General features: G+C 41.6%; 1 protein-coding gene across 3 annotated transcripts in view; it reads left to right on the top strand.

Annotated features, from left to right (window-relative positions):
* Positions 1-5,354: 5,354 nt before the first annotated feature.
* The window catches only part of EEIG2 (EEIG family member 2), a 30,500-nt gene continuing 22,047 nt past the window's right edge, over positions 5,355-13,807 (top strand). The window contains exon 1 of one of the 3 annotated variants that reach the window (XM_052801381.1): positions 5,355-5,827. In XM_052801381.1, coding sequence (XP_052657341.1) covers positions 5,592-5,827 — 236 coding nt within the window. In that variant the 5' untranslated portion in view covers positions 5,355-5,591. The remainder of the gene's footprint in view (positions 5,828-13,807) is intronic. The other 2 variants (XM_052801382.1, XM_052801383.1) reach the window with 2 other exon arrangements.

Raw genomic sequence — 13,807 nt, 5'->3', positions numbered from 1 at the left:
ACACATGTAGAGTTCATGTCAATAGTCCAAAATTCAAGGTAAAAGAGGAAGAGTTGCACTTGTTCTTCCTGAAGCAACAAGGAAGAACAGCTAGTTTTTGGCAGGTTTGGCTTTCATAAGTGCATCCTGCACAGTTATAATTTACACAGTGTGTGTCATACTGTTAGGAGTTGTGTAGGAAAAGTAGGCCACAGAAAACAGGCAAATAGTAGAGCTTGATGGTTAGACAACTCATATTTGCAAACAAATTCTGCTTTGACTTGCATGCATGGCAGAAGGTTGGAAGTACAGGTTGTATTTCATTCGTCCAACTGTTTAACCATAATGTGACAACAGTGAAACTCATTTTTCATTGAGTGATTCCAGATTTGCACTGGTCTTCCTAAAAATGGAGTAAGTAGCATAGAGCTGTGCAGAGGGTTTAAATACTTTAACTTTAGTATGGCTGGCTGATACCAATAAGAAAAGTAGGTAAGAGTCTCAGATATTTTACGTATGTTGATGGATAGACTATTAGATACTCATCTGAGGAAGCCATTGCCCTTGTTGAAAGTTACAAACACTAGTTTGGCCTAATTAACCTACTGCAGTGACATCTGAGACAATGACCACAAACACAATTCTGGAGCTCTGTCTCAATTACATCTCTAACAAGAAAATGTGTGTTTCCTATTATTTGGAAGCTAGCACTACCAAAGCTATGACTTCTACAAATGGTCTTATGACAGGTTTTGGGGCTGTATCATTTATAGAGTTGTTGTTTGTTAAAAAGGAGTTTTGAATAAGCCATCACCTTGCACTCCAATTTTTACCTTGCTTGAAGGAACTGCAGAGCTGCAAAGGACATCCAAGTCAAGAAATATCTTTGCCCAATATATGCATCTAAAATATTTTTCTTTTTTAAATTCTGTAACATTTATATTATTTGTATTGAGTATTAAGGCTTTCTGGTATCAACACTGATTAGTATCAGAACATCAAAAACATATAAAAAATACATGCATTTAACTCACTAAACCAAGAGCTTTTAATTAGTATATATATCAATACATGTACAATAAATGTTTAAATTATATCAATACTGTCCACTTAGAGGAAGTGCTATAAATACCACAAAACCTCAGAGGCTAGATGCAGACTTGATATATTTTATTAATAGGCTAAAAGATTAATCAGCTGAATTGCATCATTCAGTGTCTGCTCTAGATACTGTAGCTCTTTTTCTGTGAGCAAGGAAACACTTAATAATATTAAAATTATGAAAATAGTCTACCGCATGAGCCAAAAGTCATTTCTGGCTTAACTCCAGGGACTGCAGTGAAGTTGAGTAATTTTTAAATGATGAAATCAAATCCAGTTTGAAGTTGAGTAATTTTTAAATAAGATCAAATCCAGTTCTGCTACACAGTTAAAAAATTGTCTTCTTAAGTACATCCAGACGTTTTATGTCACCTTAAGGAGCAATTGTCAGGACACACACAGGAAGATGTAATTAAACACCACAAAGGCAATAAATATTTCAAAGGCAACAAAGTTCAGTGTTTTTTCTTGTTTTAGGGTAAAATGAATACTTGCTCCACTGTATAGATGTAATTAGCTCAAGCTTTAAACTGTCATTATAAAATAATTAAAAACAAATGTACTTTGGAATCTTACTATCATATCATAACAAGCTATACCATAACAATTCAGATTCTTTTATTATTTTTCATATTTTTCTTCACTGGTGCTTGTCTTTTCTAGCACACGGCATTCGACTGGTTTAGCATGAAAAAGGAATTATGTCTTAATTCAGAAAGATTGGTGCTGTAATACAGGTAAATATGGTTTACAAATTAAGAAATCATGATTTAATATTGTCAGTGGAGGTTAAGCTTGGTATCCTTCAGCTGTGTTCTGACTTTTCCTGTGACACATCACCATTTTGGAGGTCACAGAACACCACACAGGACTAGGGCTGTTACCTGAGCTTTATTTACAGCACAGCTTTAAAGAGCCATACCACATGAAGACAGTGATCATTCAGAGGGTAATCAGAGAGACTGCTCACGTGGGTTTGTACTAAACATGTACAAGCATATTTGGAGGACCGTGACTTCACCACGTTTCTTAAAGCTGCCTGAGAAGTGTTATGATTATGGAGTTTACTTACCCACATTGCATTTAGCTCCCACTGAGCTCACTTCTTAGTTGAATTTAGCTTCAGACATCCAAATCAATCTTTTTCATGACCAAGATGGAGTGCTTACAATTGACTGCTGCTGGAAGCACTGATCTGGGTACAGGCTGTAGCCCAGACCTTACATCAGTTCAAGAGCAGTGATCCATCTAAAGCCAAACCTAGGAAATGTTTCAGTTTTTTCTGATGCCACTACTCCCAGGAAAAAGAACTACAGGTCAGAAATACAAGTGCCCGGCAGGGAAATGGTGCTGCAGAAGACAAATAGGCCAAGCAGATGAACACAGGTCACATTAGTGCCACCTCCAACAACGATATGTACACTGGTGCTCTGGAGGATTTAAAATCCCAGAGACCTGAGCTTCACCTCTCCATAAAGCAAGTTCCATATTAACTCCTGCAATTTTGTGACTGAAATCTTATATTTTTCAGGAGAGCAAACAGCTTTTGAATTATTTGTTTTATCCTGGTATAACAGTGATATTTTGAAAAACACTGATTTTTCTTGAATCTCTGAGTTTTTGTACCTGCTTGAGTAATATCCAACTTCTTTAAAGATTTATGAATTTCTCCTAAAATAAGACTCCAGTGCTTTAAACTTGCAGAAGCTTTACATCAATGACAACACAGGATTGTTACATTAGCCACAGTGTTTATCCTTTTTTGAAGAACTCTTCTATTTTAAGAATCTTTTGATTATAGGTTCTAAATATATTTAGAAATCTATACTTCTGACACTTTTGACTTTGACTCTTACTGATTGAGAAGGTTATACTCAATATAGAAGACTCTCTCAAGTCACCTGTTTCAGAAAGTAACTATAGCCCCCCAAAAGAGTTAGACTTTTTTGAACAAGGATTGCATCTGAATCAAGCCTCCTCAAGTCATTGGGCAACAACCCCTTTCTTTGTTCTAGCAACTATCACGTCGGGATGGCAGGGTACAGGAAAGGGCCAGCTTTCTCCCCAAGAGCAAGAAGCTAAGTGTAAGAACAGGGTCCTTACCAGGAGGGCAGAGGTCTCACCAGCCAGGGCCCACCCTACAGTACCTGAGCAAGAAAAGCAGGCATCCACGGCAGTGAGGCACATCTGAGGTCATGCTGGGAACATGACTCAGGATCCAGCCCAGCAATCAGAGTCAGGCACATCTACAATGAAAAGACAGGTCTGAGATTAAGCTAGGAAGTCAGCCTGCAGGTCAGTGTCCACAACAAGGTGCAATCAGGACTGCAATAGAACAACCACTCAACAAACAGACAGAACTACAACAAAGCTCAAATGAGGACCAAGGCCTCAGAGCTGAGCTTAAATGGGTCCCCTGGGCAGGGTGTGGGTGAGGACCCAGGTGAGGCTGGTCAGGGCTGTTACAGCTTATTGGTGCATTCAGCATATAAACTCTTACAACTTCCTGATAAGTTTGGTTATAGAGAGGATCTGCTTGTATGGGAGACTACTTAAAGGGTATATACTAAATTATAGGTTTTAATAATTTATGAAGGTTGCTGATCTATTTCTTGTCCAACTAAACATAAATTACTTCAGATTTTCTTTAAAGTATTGTGTAATAGTTGGACCAATTGTATTTGTCAAACTTCCAACAGATAATTCATCTGACAGGCAGCCCTATTTTTCTCTCTAGATATTAATATACAGGCCCTTCCAGTTAAATATGGTAATCTCTTCAATCAACCAGAAACTTCTGTTTTTAACAGAAATGTGGAACTGCTTCTTTAGCCTTGAAAGAAAAGAGCATCTTGGTATAGTTTGATACCAACTAAATACTCCCTTTAGGTGCTAAAAACCTTTCACCTTCCATTTCTTTTAACAGAGAGCTGATGAATACAGTACCCAAAGAATTGCCTTGTATGATATATTGTAGGCTGTTGCAGTCTGCTAAAGAGAGAAGACTTTGAGAATTATTGTAGAGCAGGCTGAAGAGGTGTTCTCAAGGGGGGAATTCCTAGCTCAAGGCCAAATGCCTAGATGTCAAAGATGTCTTCATACTAATTTTATTCTAATTAAACAGCTTCTTTCAGAGCCAGTGATTACTTGACATCTGGGAGTTTTGGAGGGAAGTTTTTGGTAGGAATATGAAACTAATAAAGGAGTCAGAATTACCCTTGTAGTTACTTTTACTGGAAAACCCTGTATATAAATACTTTTTATGCCCTGGATGTTGTAGGACAGAAAAAGCAAGAGCATCCAGGCACTCCATTTTTATGCTTTTTACTCTTTACTACTACTTTTTTTCTAGGATCATGCTACAGGACAGTGGTTGACATTTTACTCTACTTAGCCACACACACCACTTATGATGCCTGTATTCATCAGGTATGTATTCCATGAAAAATATTAATTTTTATCTATTTATCCTGAGCGAGGAGCAGCACTTACTTTCACAAGCTGCAACAAGATTTCAGGGGCTCAGCATCACACTGCATGCATAATCTTACAAATTCTTTTTCGTATCATATGAATAAATGCTCGGTTGTGAGAAGACACGCTGTGTGTTAGGCTTTTCTTATGCAACATTCTGCGAAGAGGAAACTGATCTGCTGATGGAGGTTGCTCGGGGCTTGCTTTATGTTTTAGTCTCCTGGAATGGGTTTTTTGAGACACAGCTTTTCCCTGGAGAGCACATGCTGGTGTTGAACTATACATTACACAAAATAGTGCTGCATGCGTGCTGCTGCGATCATCTGTGCCACAGGGCTGTTCTTCAATGTAAATACAGATGCGTACACTCCTTCTCTACAAGATTAGGAGCATCTGTTGCTGGCATCAGAAGTGGAGCTAGTTGCAAATTACAGGCTAAACTGCTGTAAAAGACCCTAATAAGGTTTGAATTACAGCAGAAGGAACCTAAATTCCTCGAAATTCATTGAAATTTCGACATCGAAACGATGTTTTGTTAACGTTCTTTAAAAGAATCCATTCAACAGATGCAATGTTAGCAGAGCAGCAGGCTTCCGCTCGCGGGGCGCGTCCCACCGCCCCGGCAGGGTCTCTGGGAAGCGGGAGAGCTGCCGGGGGCGGATTGCACAAGCTCCACTCTGCCGGGGCCGCGGCCACGTCCCTCCTCCGGACACCCTCCGCTGCGCAGGACGGTGGCACGCTAAGTCCCCGTTACCGACCAACCTTGCGACGGCACCGGCCAACTCCTTCGCGAAACCGCACGTCGGCCTTTAAGCCTCCGTGCGGCAGCGGCCGGGGCTCGGCAGTGCCGGCGAATGCCTCCTGCCGGCCGCGCCCCGCCGCCGGCCGTTGCCGGCAGCGGGCGGAGCGGAGGCGGGCGGGTTTGAAAGGGAGGCGCCGGCTGCCATGTAAGCGCCGGCGGGAGGCGCGGCGGCGGCGAGGGGCTGAGCTGGGAGCGGCCAGCGCTCCGGCCCGGCGGTGCCGCCCTCGCTCCGGGCATGGGAGCGGAGCGGGGCGGTCGGCGCGGAGGGGAGCTGCCGCGCGGCGCTGACCGGGCGTGGGGGCGGCCGCCGGCGAGCCCCCGGCCCATGGCCTTCATCATGATGAAGAAGAAGTTCAAGTTCCGCGTGGAGCTGGAGCTGGAGGAGCTCTCCTCCGTGCCCTTCGTCAACGGCATCCTCTTCTGCAAGGTGCGGCTGCTGGACGGGGGCAGCTTCAGCGGGGAGTCTTCCCGGTAGGTGCCTCCGGGGCTTGCGAGCCGAGCGGCTGCTGGGGCGCCCGGGCCCCCGCAGGCAGCCCCGGCCGCCTCTTCCCGACGGGCTCCGCTCGAGTCCGCGCCTCCGCAGAGCCCCGTCCTCCCGCCGAGAGCCAGGGCGGCCGGCCGCCTCTGCAGCCCCTCCGCCCTCTCCTCGGGTCCCCTCGGCCGGGGGCGGGGGCTGGGGCAGCAGCGGGCTGCCGCGGCCCCGCGGCTGTTGGTGGGTCGGGCGGGGGCCGGGGGCCCGGGGGCGGGAGCGGCCGCCCCGCTGCTTCCCTGGCCGGCGGCTGCCCCGGCGCTTCTGGCGGCTCCGGTCCCCGGCCGGGGCCAGCGCCGGCGGCTGCGGGCGTGCCGCTCGCCTTCCCCCTGGCGAAGGGAGGCGGGCACGGAGGTTCAAAGCTCCTGTGGCACGGCTTGCCGCCGCGCAGGCCGGCTGTCTTCTCAGCCCGTCCGCGTTACCGGCGCCAGCGGCAACGGAACGGATGTGGGAGCACTTGTAGATTCCTTGTCTGCGTGGCTGCTCGCTGCTTGAAAATAAGTATTGAGGCTCTTAAACGCTTAGTAAGGCACTTAAATACTGAGTGACAGGGGAAATGAATCCACGAGCGGGTGAGGGCTGTCCTGGAGAAACCGGTCGCTTGTGCCGTAACGCCTCGAGCTATAAAGCCTGCTGATCGTATGGGTAGCGGGAGGGGAAGAAATGTCTTGCCACCAAGTCTGAAGTCAGAGCTGTCCCCTGTGAACGTGAGTTGTGCGACCTTAATGGTTTATTCTGTTGGACGCTGGCTCGCCGTGTTTCGTTCTGTGGATATTTACATGGAGAGTTAACATAAACAGTTTCATGGAAAAGTCCTCTCATTTCCTTTATGTATTCAGGTCATATGTGTTACCCACTTTCTTCATGCTTAATTCTGCAGTGCAAGTGTAGCAGCAGGCAGGTGTCTTTTTTCTTTTTCTTTTTTTTTTTTTTTCCCTTTTCTTCTGTGCCTCAGCAACAGAGCAGTCATCTGCCGTGAGGGTGGCTTCCGGATCCACTGGTAAGGATGGCTAAACAGTGCAGGTGGGTTAATTTTTTCCAGGTACCAGACAGAGGCAGAACCTTGTCAATAGGAAGGGTGTGCTGTGGCTTCAGGTCTGGGGAGGACCTGTTACACTTGTTCATGTTGTATGGGTTATCATATTACTTTAATGTTATTATGATAAGGATTTACTGAAAAATGTCCCATGTAATTCTGGGAGCAAACAGAAATCAGTAACAAATCTATGACTATTCAGTGATTTCCTTATTACAATATTGCTGTTACAGAGCTTGCTACATTATCTGCTTTTGATTCTGTAAATAGAATTAATCAAGGAGAATAAAGAGCATAAAAACAGAACTTTGGCCTAAAACCTCCTTATTTAACCATTCTGTTATACTAGCATGTATAATTGAAGATTCATTTTTCTTCTGTATGGTTGGAGGGTCTTCAACTCATCAGTGTTCTGTTCTCACTTCATGTCTTTTTTCTTCAATGTTTTTCTTGTGAGTGGCTTCTTCCTGAGTAATAGATGATGATTTTCATCTATGATAATAATGATTTTAGGCGCTAATGTGCCACTACTGCCCTAATGCAGCCCTTACTGCCTTTAAGTCATATTCACAGGCTGACATACATCTTCTGGACAGTATCTCTGTTTTAAAGGAGTTGATTTCAGCTGAGCTGATGTTTTTGATATGTTATTGTGATCTTAGCCTTTTTTGCCTTGCCTGTTTATGATGCTAAAATTAACAGCTTGAAAGCATACATGCATATCTTTATGAATGTGAACAGTATATTAGAGTAAAATATGCACGATAGGAGGTAGTATGTGTGCATAGGAAGTGTCAGTGGAAGTGTGACGATGTAAAAAATTGTGTTGAAGTATTGTGTTGGAGTCAAAGAAGCTTTGAAATTCTTCCATTTTCTTTTTCTGGGGGTATGGCTTAAAAATAAGAACAGCGGTGAAACATATGCTGGTATATCGAAGTCCCTGTGAGTGTAACTGGTCCATTTCTGCTGGACTGAGAAGCGTTGAGGTATGCTGGTACGAAGGTAAAGAATTCTGCAGTGATCCCGCAGTGCCAATTCAGGGAGTGCCTTTGCTTTTGGCGTAAGAATTAACAGATGGATTTTCACAGTGGTGATTCAGCAAAGGTCTGAATAAATAAGGGAGAAATTAAGTTAACATCAGAGTGGCAGCATTTCAAAACTTGTCAGTTGCAAACTTTTTTTAATGGCCATCATCTTCTAGTTGCATAAATTTATTAGTTTCACTGTGGGCTGGCAGTCATATCCTTCAAGTAGTGTTCTTTGTAGTGTTATAAAAGACATTTGAAGTTTCAGTTCCATTGTGTTTCAGAAAGTAATACAGAAACTAATTTCAAGTATTTTATAATACAGGGGGAGACTGACCGTGTCGTCTTACAGTTTTTATTTTTGTTACTGACTGAGGTTTAGTAAATTATAATTTTGGGGGGAGAAGTTATTGAGAATTAAGTTCTCAAGTTGGTACTGATACAAACCAATATCCTGCTGCTTCTTGCCTTAAAAAAAAAAAAAAAAAGGCAGTCATATCAACAGGCTATAAACCAGCCTAATATTATTAGCATTTTCTTTCCAAAGCTTACTCACTGAGAAAGAAATGTCATAAAAACACAGGCTGGCAGCACCAGAATAAAGGCTTATATGTAGTGAGTTGTAATGAAAACAGATTCAAGCAGTGGTCTTTTCAGCCCTGCGTGGATCATGCTGTATAAATGATTAAAGCCCTGATCCTGCAAGCAATGTGATACCTACATCATCCCTCTGAATGTTGAAGTGGGGCAAAAAGAAGACAGATAAAAGTTCAAGCTACTGAAAAATATTTTTTTTATTTCTCAGATCTTTACTGAGAAAGAGATATGTAAGAAATATGTTGTGAAGACGTGGTCCATGCTATGGGAGACATGTTGTCGGAGTCCAACTACTTTTCTGGCTGACACAGATGTGTGCCTGAAGTGTATAGAAATTCTGTGACCAAATAAAACCACCTTGTACAGTGCAGTACATAGTGATCTGGTTTGTGTATAAATAGCAACCATATTAATTGCTTAGACATCACTGTGGTTTTTTGTGTTTGTATGTAGTTTTTTAGAACTCCAATTTGAAACCTTCTATTTGAAACTTCCCTATGCATATTTGTGAGTATTTACTGCAGGAAAAGAACACTGTATTATAATGCTAAATGCTTAATTACCCGACAAAATATTCAACTTTTTAAAGTAAACTGGTACTGTCGAATAATATTTTGATCAAAGGACATTGAACAGCCAAGTAGTAGCAGTGTTTAAACTGGGGGGGGAATGTTTGAGTGTGTGTGCAAGAACAGGACCCTGGAATTCTAGGGAGATTGAATGGGTTATAAGGTTTGATTCTACAACATGGAAAACCTTGAAGGGAGTTGTGGGAGGGGGGAGGTTTTGTTTGGTTGCTTTAATAAACTGCCAATCAGCCATACAGTGTCATTCCTGCCCTCCCCATTTTGAAATTACTTTCTAATATGACTTCTGGATCTTTACAATAGGAATTTTAGATTTTATAACAAAGGGTGGATTTTCAGCGAATAGTGGATGTATGCAAAGCTATGCTAACAAACCTCATTTTTGTTTAGAAAACTTTCTAGCTTAAGCCTGGCTTCCTATGTGGAAAGGCGTCTTTCTACATTTCTATCTTTCACTGGGCTGATGATAATAGGTATCTCGCTTTGAAATTGGATACATTAGTACAGGACACTCATGCAGATTCCAGTTTACTATGTATCTATGCACTGCCTGGTCATAAAATAATGTGCACATAATGTCTGTTGTGCCATGAAAGGACAAAATATTATTCCAGGGCAGAAATTGCACCTATGAATATTGTGAACAGAAAAATACTATTTTAAGGTATAGACTTAGCTAAATACTAAGCATATTTATTCAAGGCTAGTCTAATGTAGACATAAATATATTGAAAGTGCAGGCTATCTGCAACTGCCCTCATCTTAATAGGCTGAAGAAATAATTGATGGGCCCCTAGAGTAGATAATTGCTCATAGGCTGAGTTGTTGCTCAGCCAGCAGCAAAAGAACAGATGGGATACAAGGAAATCAGAGAAGTTTTGGAAAGTAAAGGATCCTGTTTTTTGAGGGTGTACTTTCAACACAGTACTGTATAGATTTAGCCTACAGTAGCTGTAAGCCTCGTAGTTACATTTTTAGCTTGATTTCTACCTGCACGCCACTCAAGGAAAGGACTTCTTGGTTGGTGTGTTCTTATGACTGCAGTCTTCAGTCTGGTTGTATTCCCCTGCCTTTGAGATTGGATTTCTGACACTTTAGACTGCTGATGTTTTTCTCTTCATTCTTTTACAAAACAATATTCAAAACTAAGCAGCTGATTATGATCCGTATCTGTGTGACAGACAGAGATTAGGGGCAGCTGAGAACTATAACTTTTTCATCAAAACATTTTATTCTCCAACAAATTCCAGGGACATTTTTTTTATGCACGGCACACTCTTGAGTCCTGAGAGGCAGTCTCCAAGATCTTGCATTACTTGCATGAATATATTCTTATTCCTAATAGATACAGGCTAGAGTATGTAATCGTCTTCTGTAGAAATTGATTTCTTATCTTCTAGATAATAAGTACTACTTCTTACTTCTAGTGATGCTTGGCTACTTCCTTCTCGACTGCCTAAAACTACATCTGGTTTTTGTGACTCCAGCAAGTACAGTATATTTTCTGCCTCACTGGACTTTTCAAATTGCTTTTTAACCATTGTTTTCCCTGTTGCTGCTATTGCATTTGAAAGGGAAAATTTCTCCTGATAGTAACACAGGTTAACCAGCTTTCTGTTTTTAAACAAAAGTACTTGTTAGAAAAACAATCTGACACATGGAATTACTGTCCCTATCACTCTAATCTTCCTTCATGATGTATGAATCCAGTCTTCAGAACTGGTAATGGATAATGCTACTTCTAACAGCTTTTTCAGCTGTAACTGGATTTGCAGTTGGATAAACTGAAACAAAATGAGTGTTCAAGTACTGTGAGGCATGTCATGCATCTCTTTTCTGGAACTTTTTCATGACAGGTATCAAAGAGCAGAGGGTGGGGAAAAAAGTTTTTATGCTTAATGTGTCTGGCTTGTGCAGGAGAATAGGCACTTTAGTTTAAAAGAGCTGGTGATTTTGTTGCCCCCACTACAGTACATGGAGCACAGTATTTTGCTGTCATAAACTTGCCATTTGCAAGCGCCATAGCACCTGATTGCTTTCATATTTTAAGGACTGTTTCTGTTCATGGAATAGTTTAGGGTGGAGGAGAGTGCTAGAGATCATGTAGTCCAACTTCTTGCTCAAAGCGAGACTAACTTCAGTTAGATGAGGAAGCTCAGAGCTTTGTCCTGTCAACTTTAGAAAATCTGTAAGAGTGGGGATTCCAGTCTTTGTAGAAAACCTGTCCCTCTGCTTCACCACTTTTATTGTGAACATTTTTTTCCCTTATTTTATTGGAATTTCTTTTGTTATTGCCTCTTTTCCTTTCTCTGCTCCCCACTAAGAAATGCCTGGCTCCATTTTCTCTCTAATTCAACAGAGATGGCTGAAGATAGCAATTAGATCTTCCTTCACCTCTTCTTTAGATTGCAAAAATCACATGCTCCCAACTTCTGCATCAGGTGCTTCATCCCCTCATCCCTGACTGTAGACCCCCATCTCACACCCCCTGGACTTGCTTCAGTTTATCAGTGTCTTACTTCTACTGAGGGCCCCAAAAACAGGCGCAGTGCTGCAGGTACAGCCTCACAAACGTTCAATAGGGGGAAACAATCACTTCCTTTGAACTGCTGGCTACATGCTACATTGCTAATGCAGTTTGCCCTTCACAGTGCTAATTCCCTTCTAGGTCTCTGCTTTTGCCTATAACCAGCAGTTTTTCTTAAGTAAAAGTATTCCAAAGCAGCTCTCTTTCCATGTGATAATCAGCTTATACATATTTTATAATAATACTTGACATGAAATGTTGCTAGTTAAAGAGTTAACCTGTTTATCATGAGTAAAAACATGTGGAATAGAAAATGATTGCTCTGTTAAAGTTCTGTGTGTACTAACAGCAAATTAACTGGGGAGTTGTGCAGTGTAAACAAGTGGAGCTCTTCCTGCAGAGCCAGCTGTTTGCTGGTTTGCTTACTGCTGAAATTTGTGAAACATTGAAGCTCTGTTTGTAAATGATGGGTTTTGTTGGGTTTTTTTGCAATGCTTAGGAAAAAAATGTTTTTGTTGGAGAGAATGTATCTTCTTATGTGCCTCAGACATGGAGGAAACATAGAAAATTAAAGGAAAAGTAAACTGTATTTCTTCCTGAATATAAGAAATAAATTGAAGCTTTGCATAAGTTTATTACTACAGTGTATACTTTGGAGATCATGCTCTGAGCTCTAACTTCAAGAGATGCATCTTTCTGTATGAAGACTAAATTTAGCCTTCTGGTTATCAAATTTAATAATTTAAAGTATATCTTGGTATTTGAAAAGTTATATTGCATATTTTTTGCTCCTTTGTGGCTCAATGTTCTTTAAAGATGCTGAGGTTGGAATTGGTACATGCATGGGCAGCATGTATGTTATGTGTATTAAGTTATGTGTATTAGATGCATGGCATACATTTGAATAAAAATGGTACTGGTGTTAGTGCTAGATCTCTTTATTTGCTTTCAAAATACCTGTTTTAATTTTGTATTTATCTATTTGTGTTTGGTTTTACTTCCATTATCAACTAAGCACTAGGGATTTTAGTTTAATTTGAAAGTGAAGGATCTCTTTGTTGGGTGATCCTGTTTATATTTTTGTTTGTGTGTACAGTAGAGATATTAAAAGAAAAGACATGAGTAAACCATATTGACACTTCAGCTGTGTGGATCTAAGCCAAATGAGAAGACTACATTTCTGCGTAGTAAAAGTAATTTTCTTCCAAGGCTCTTAATGCTTTATAAATACCAAGCTACTTCTTAGATCCTGGCACACTGAATAGTGCACAGTGTTTTGCTTGGAAGTAGACTGATAAGACAGCTACTCAATTGCTCTAGGAGCCTGTTGCACGGGTACCTATATCTTTCCCTCAACTGTGAGACTGCACAAATTTTAAGCAGAAGTAGATTTTTGGGTAAGAGGGGTGCAAGAGGGTATCCTTCTCTTGCATGCCAAACCATTATGTGTTCCCTAGTATAAATGAGAACTCTATATCCCACAGTACCTTCCTAATGCTTAAGATAGCCTAGGAGAAGTCAAATCTTACTGTAAAGTACCTGAAGCACTGAGGGCACTAAAAGTGTGGCTGATAAACTGTTAGATTATAGGCTAATGCAGTAATTCATGTCTCTCTAAGGTGGGATCATGACATTGGCATTCTTTGTTAGGTGCTCTGGCATTCTGCAGAAGAAAGATGTTTGGTTTTTTATATATATCTATATGAATGGGAAATTGTTCCCATTTTAAAAGACTATTTCCTACACAAAAAATAACTCTGTGTTACTCCAACCTACTAAACACTGTATTTGTATCAGAAGGACAGAGCTAACTGTATTAACTTTATTCAGCCAAGGGTTGATCAAAGGAAGCTGTTAGGTCAGGTGATAAAAGTTCATATGCACACCCACAAATGAGCACAGGAAACAAAGGTGGGGGGGGTGGAGAAGCTAAAATAATACCCTGCCCCAGCTATTCCCAGGCCTGTCACAGGAGCCATCAGCCCATCAAAGGCCAGTCTATACAAGCTTAGGGACACAGAGGCAGGTGGGGAACTGAAATTATGGACTTGGACAAGGGGACACCCTGTCTGGGCCCCTCCCAGGGCTGTCCCAGGAGAGCCTCACCCCCATTGTCCAGGCAGGAAACCCATCATGTTGAGCTAACACTA

This window comes from Harpia harpyja, chromosome 11 (genome assembly GCF_026419915.1).
Source record: "Harpia harpyja isolate bHarHar1 chromosome 11, bHarHar1 primary haplotype, whole genome shotgun sequence".
Classification (NCBI taxonomy): domain Eukaryota; kingdom Metazoa; phylum Chordata; class Aves; order Accipitriformes; family Accipitridae; genus Harpia; species Harpia harpyja.
This window is presented reverse-complemented; position numbering and strand designations above follow the sequence as displayed.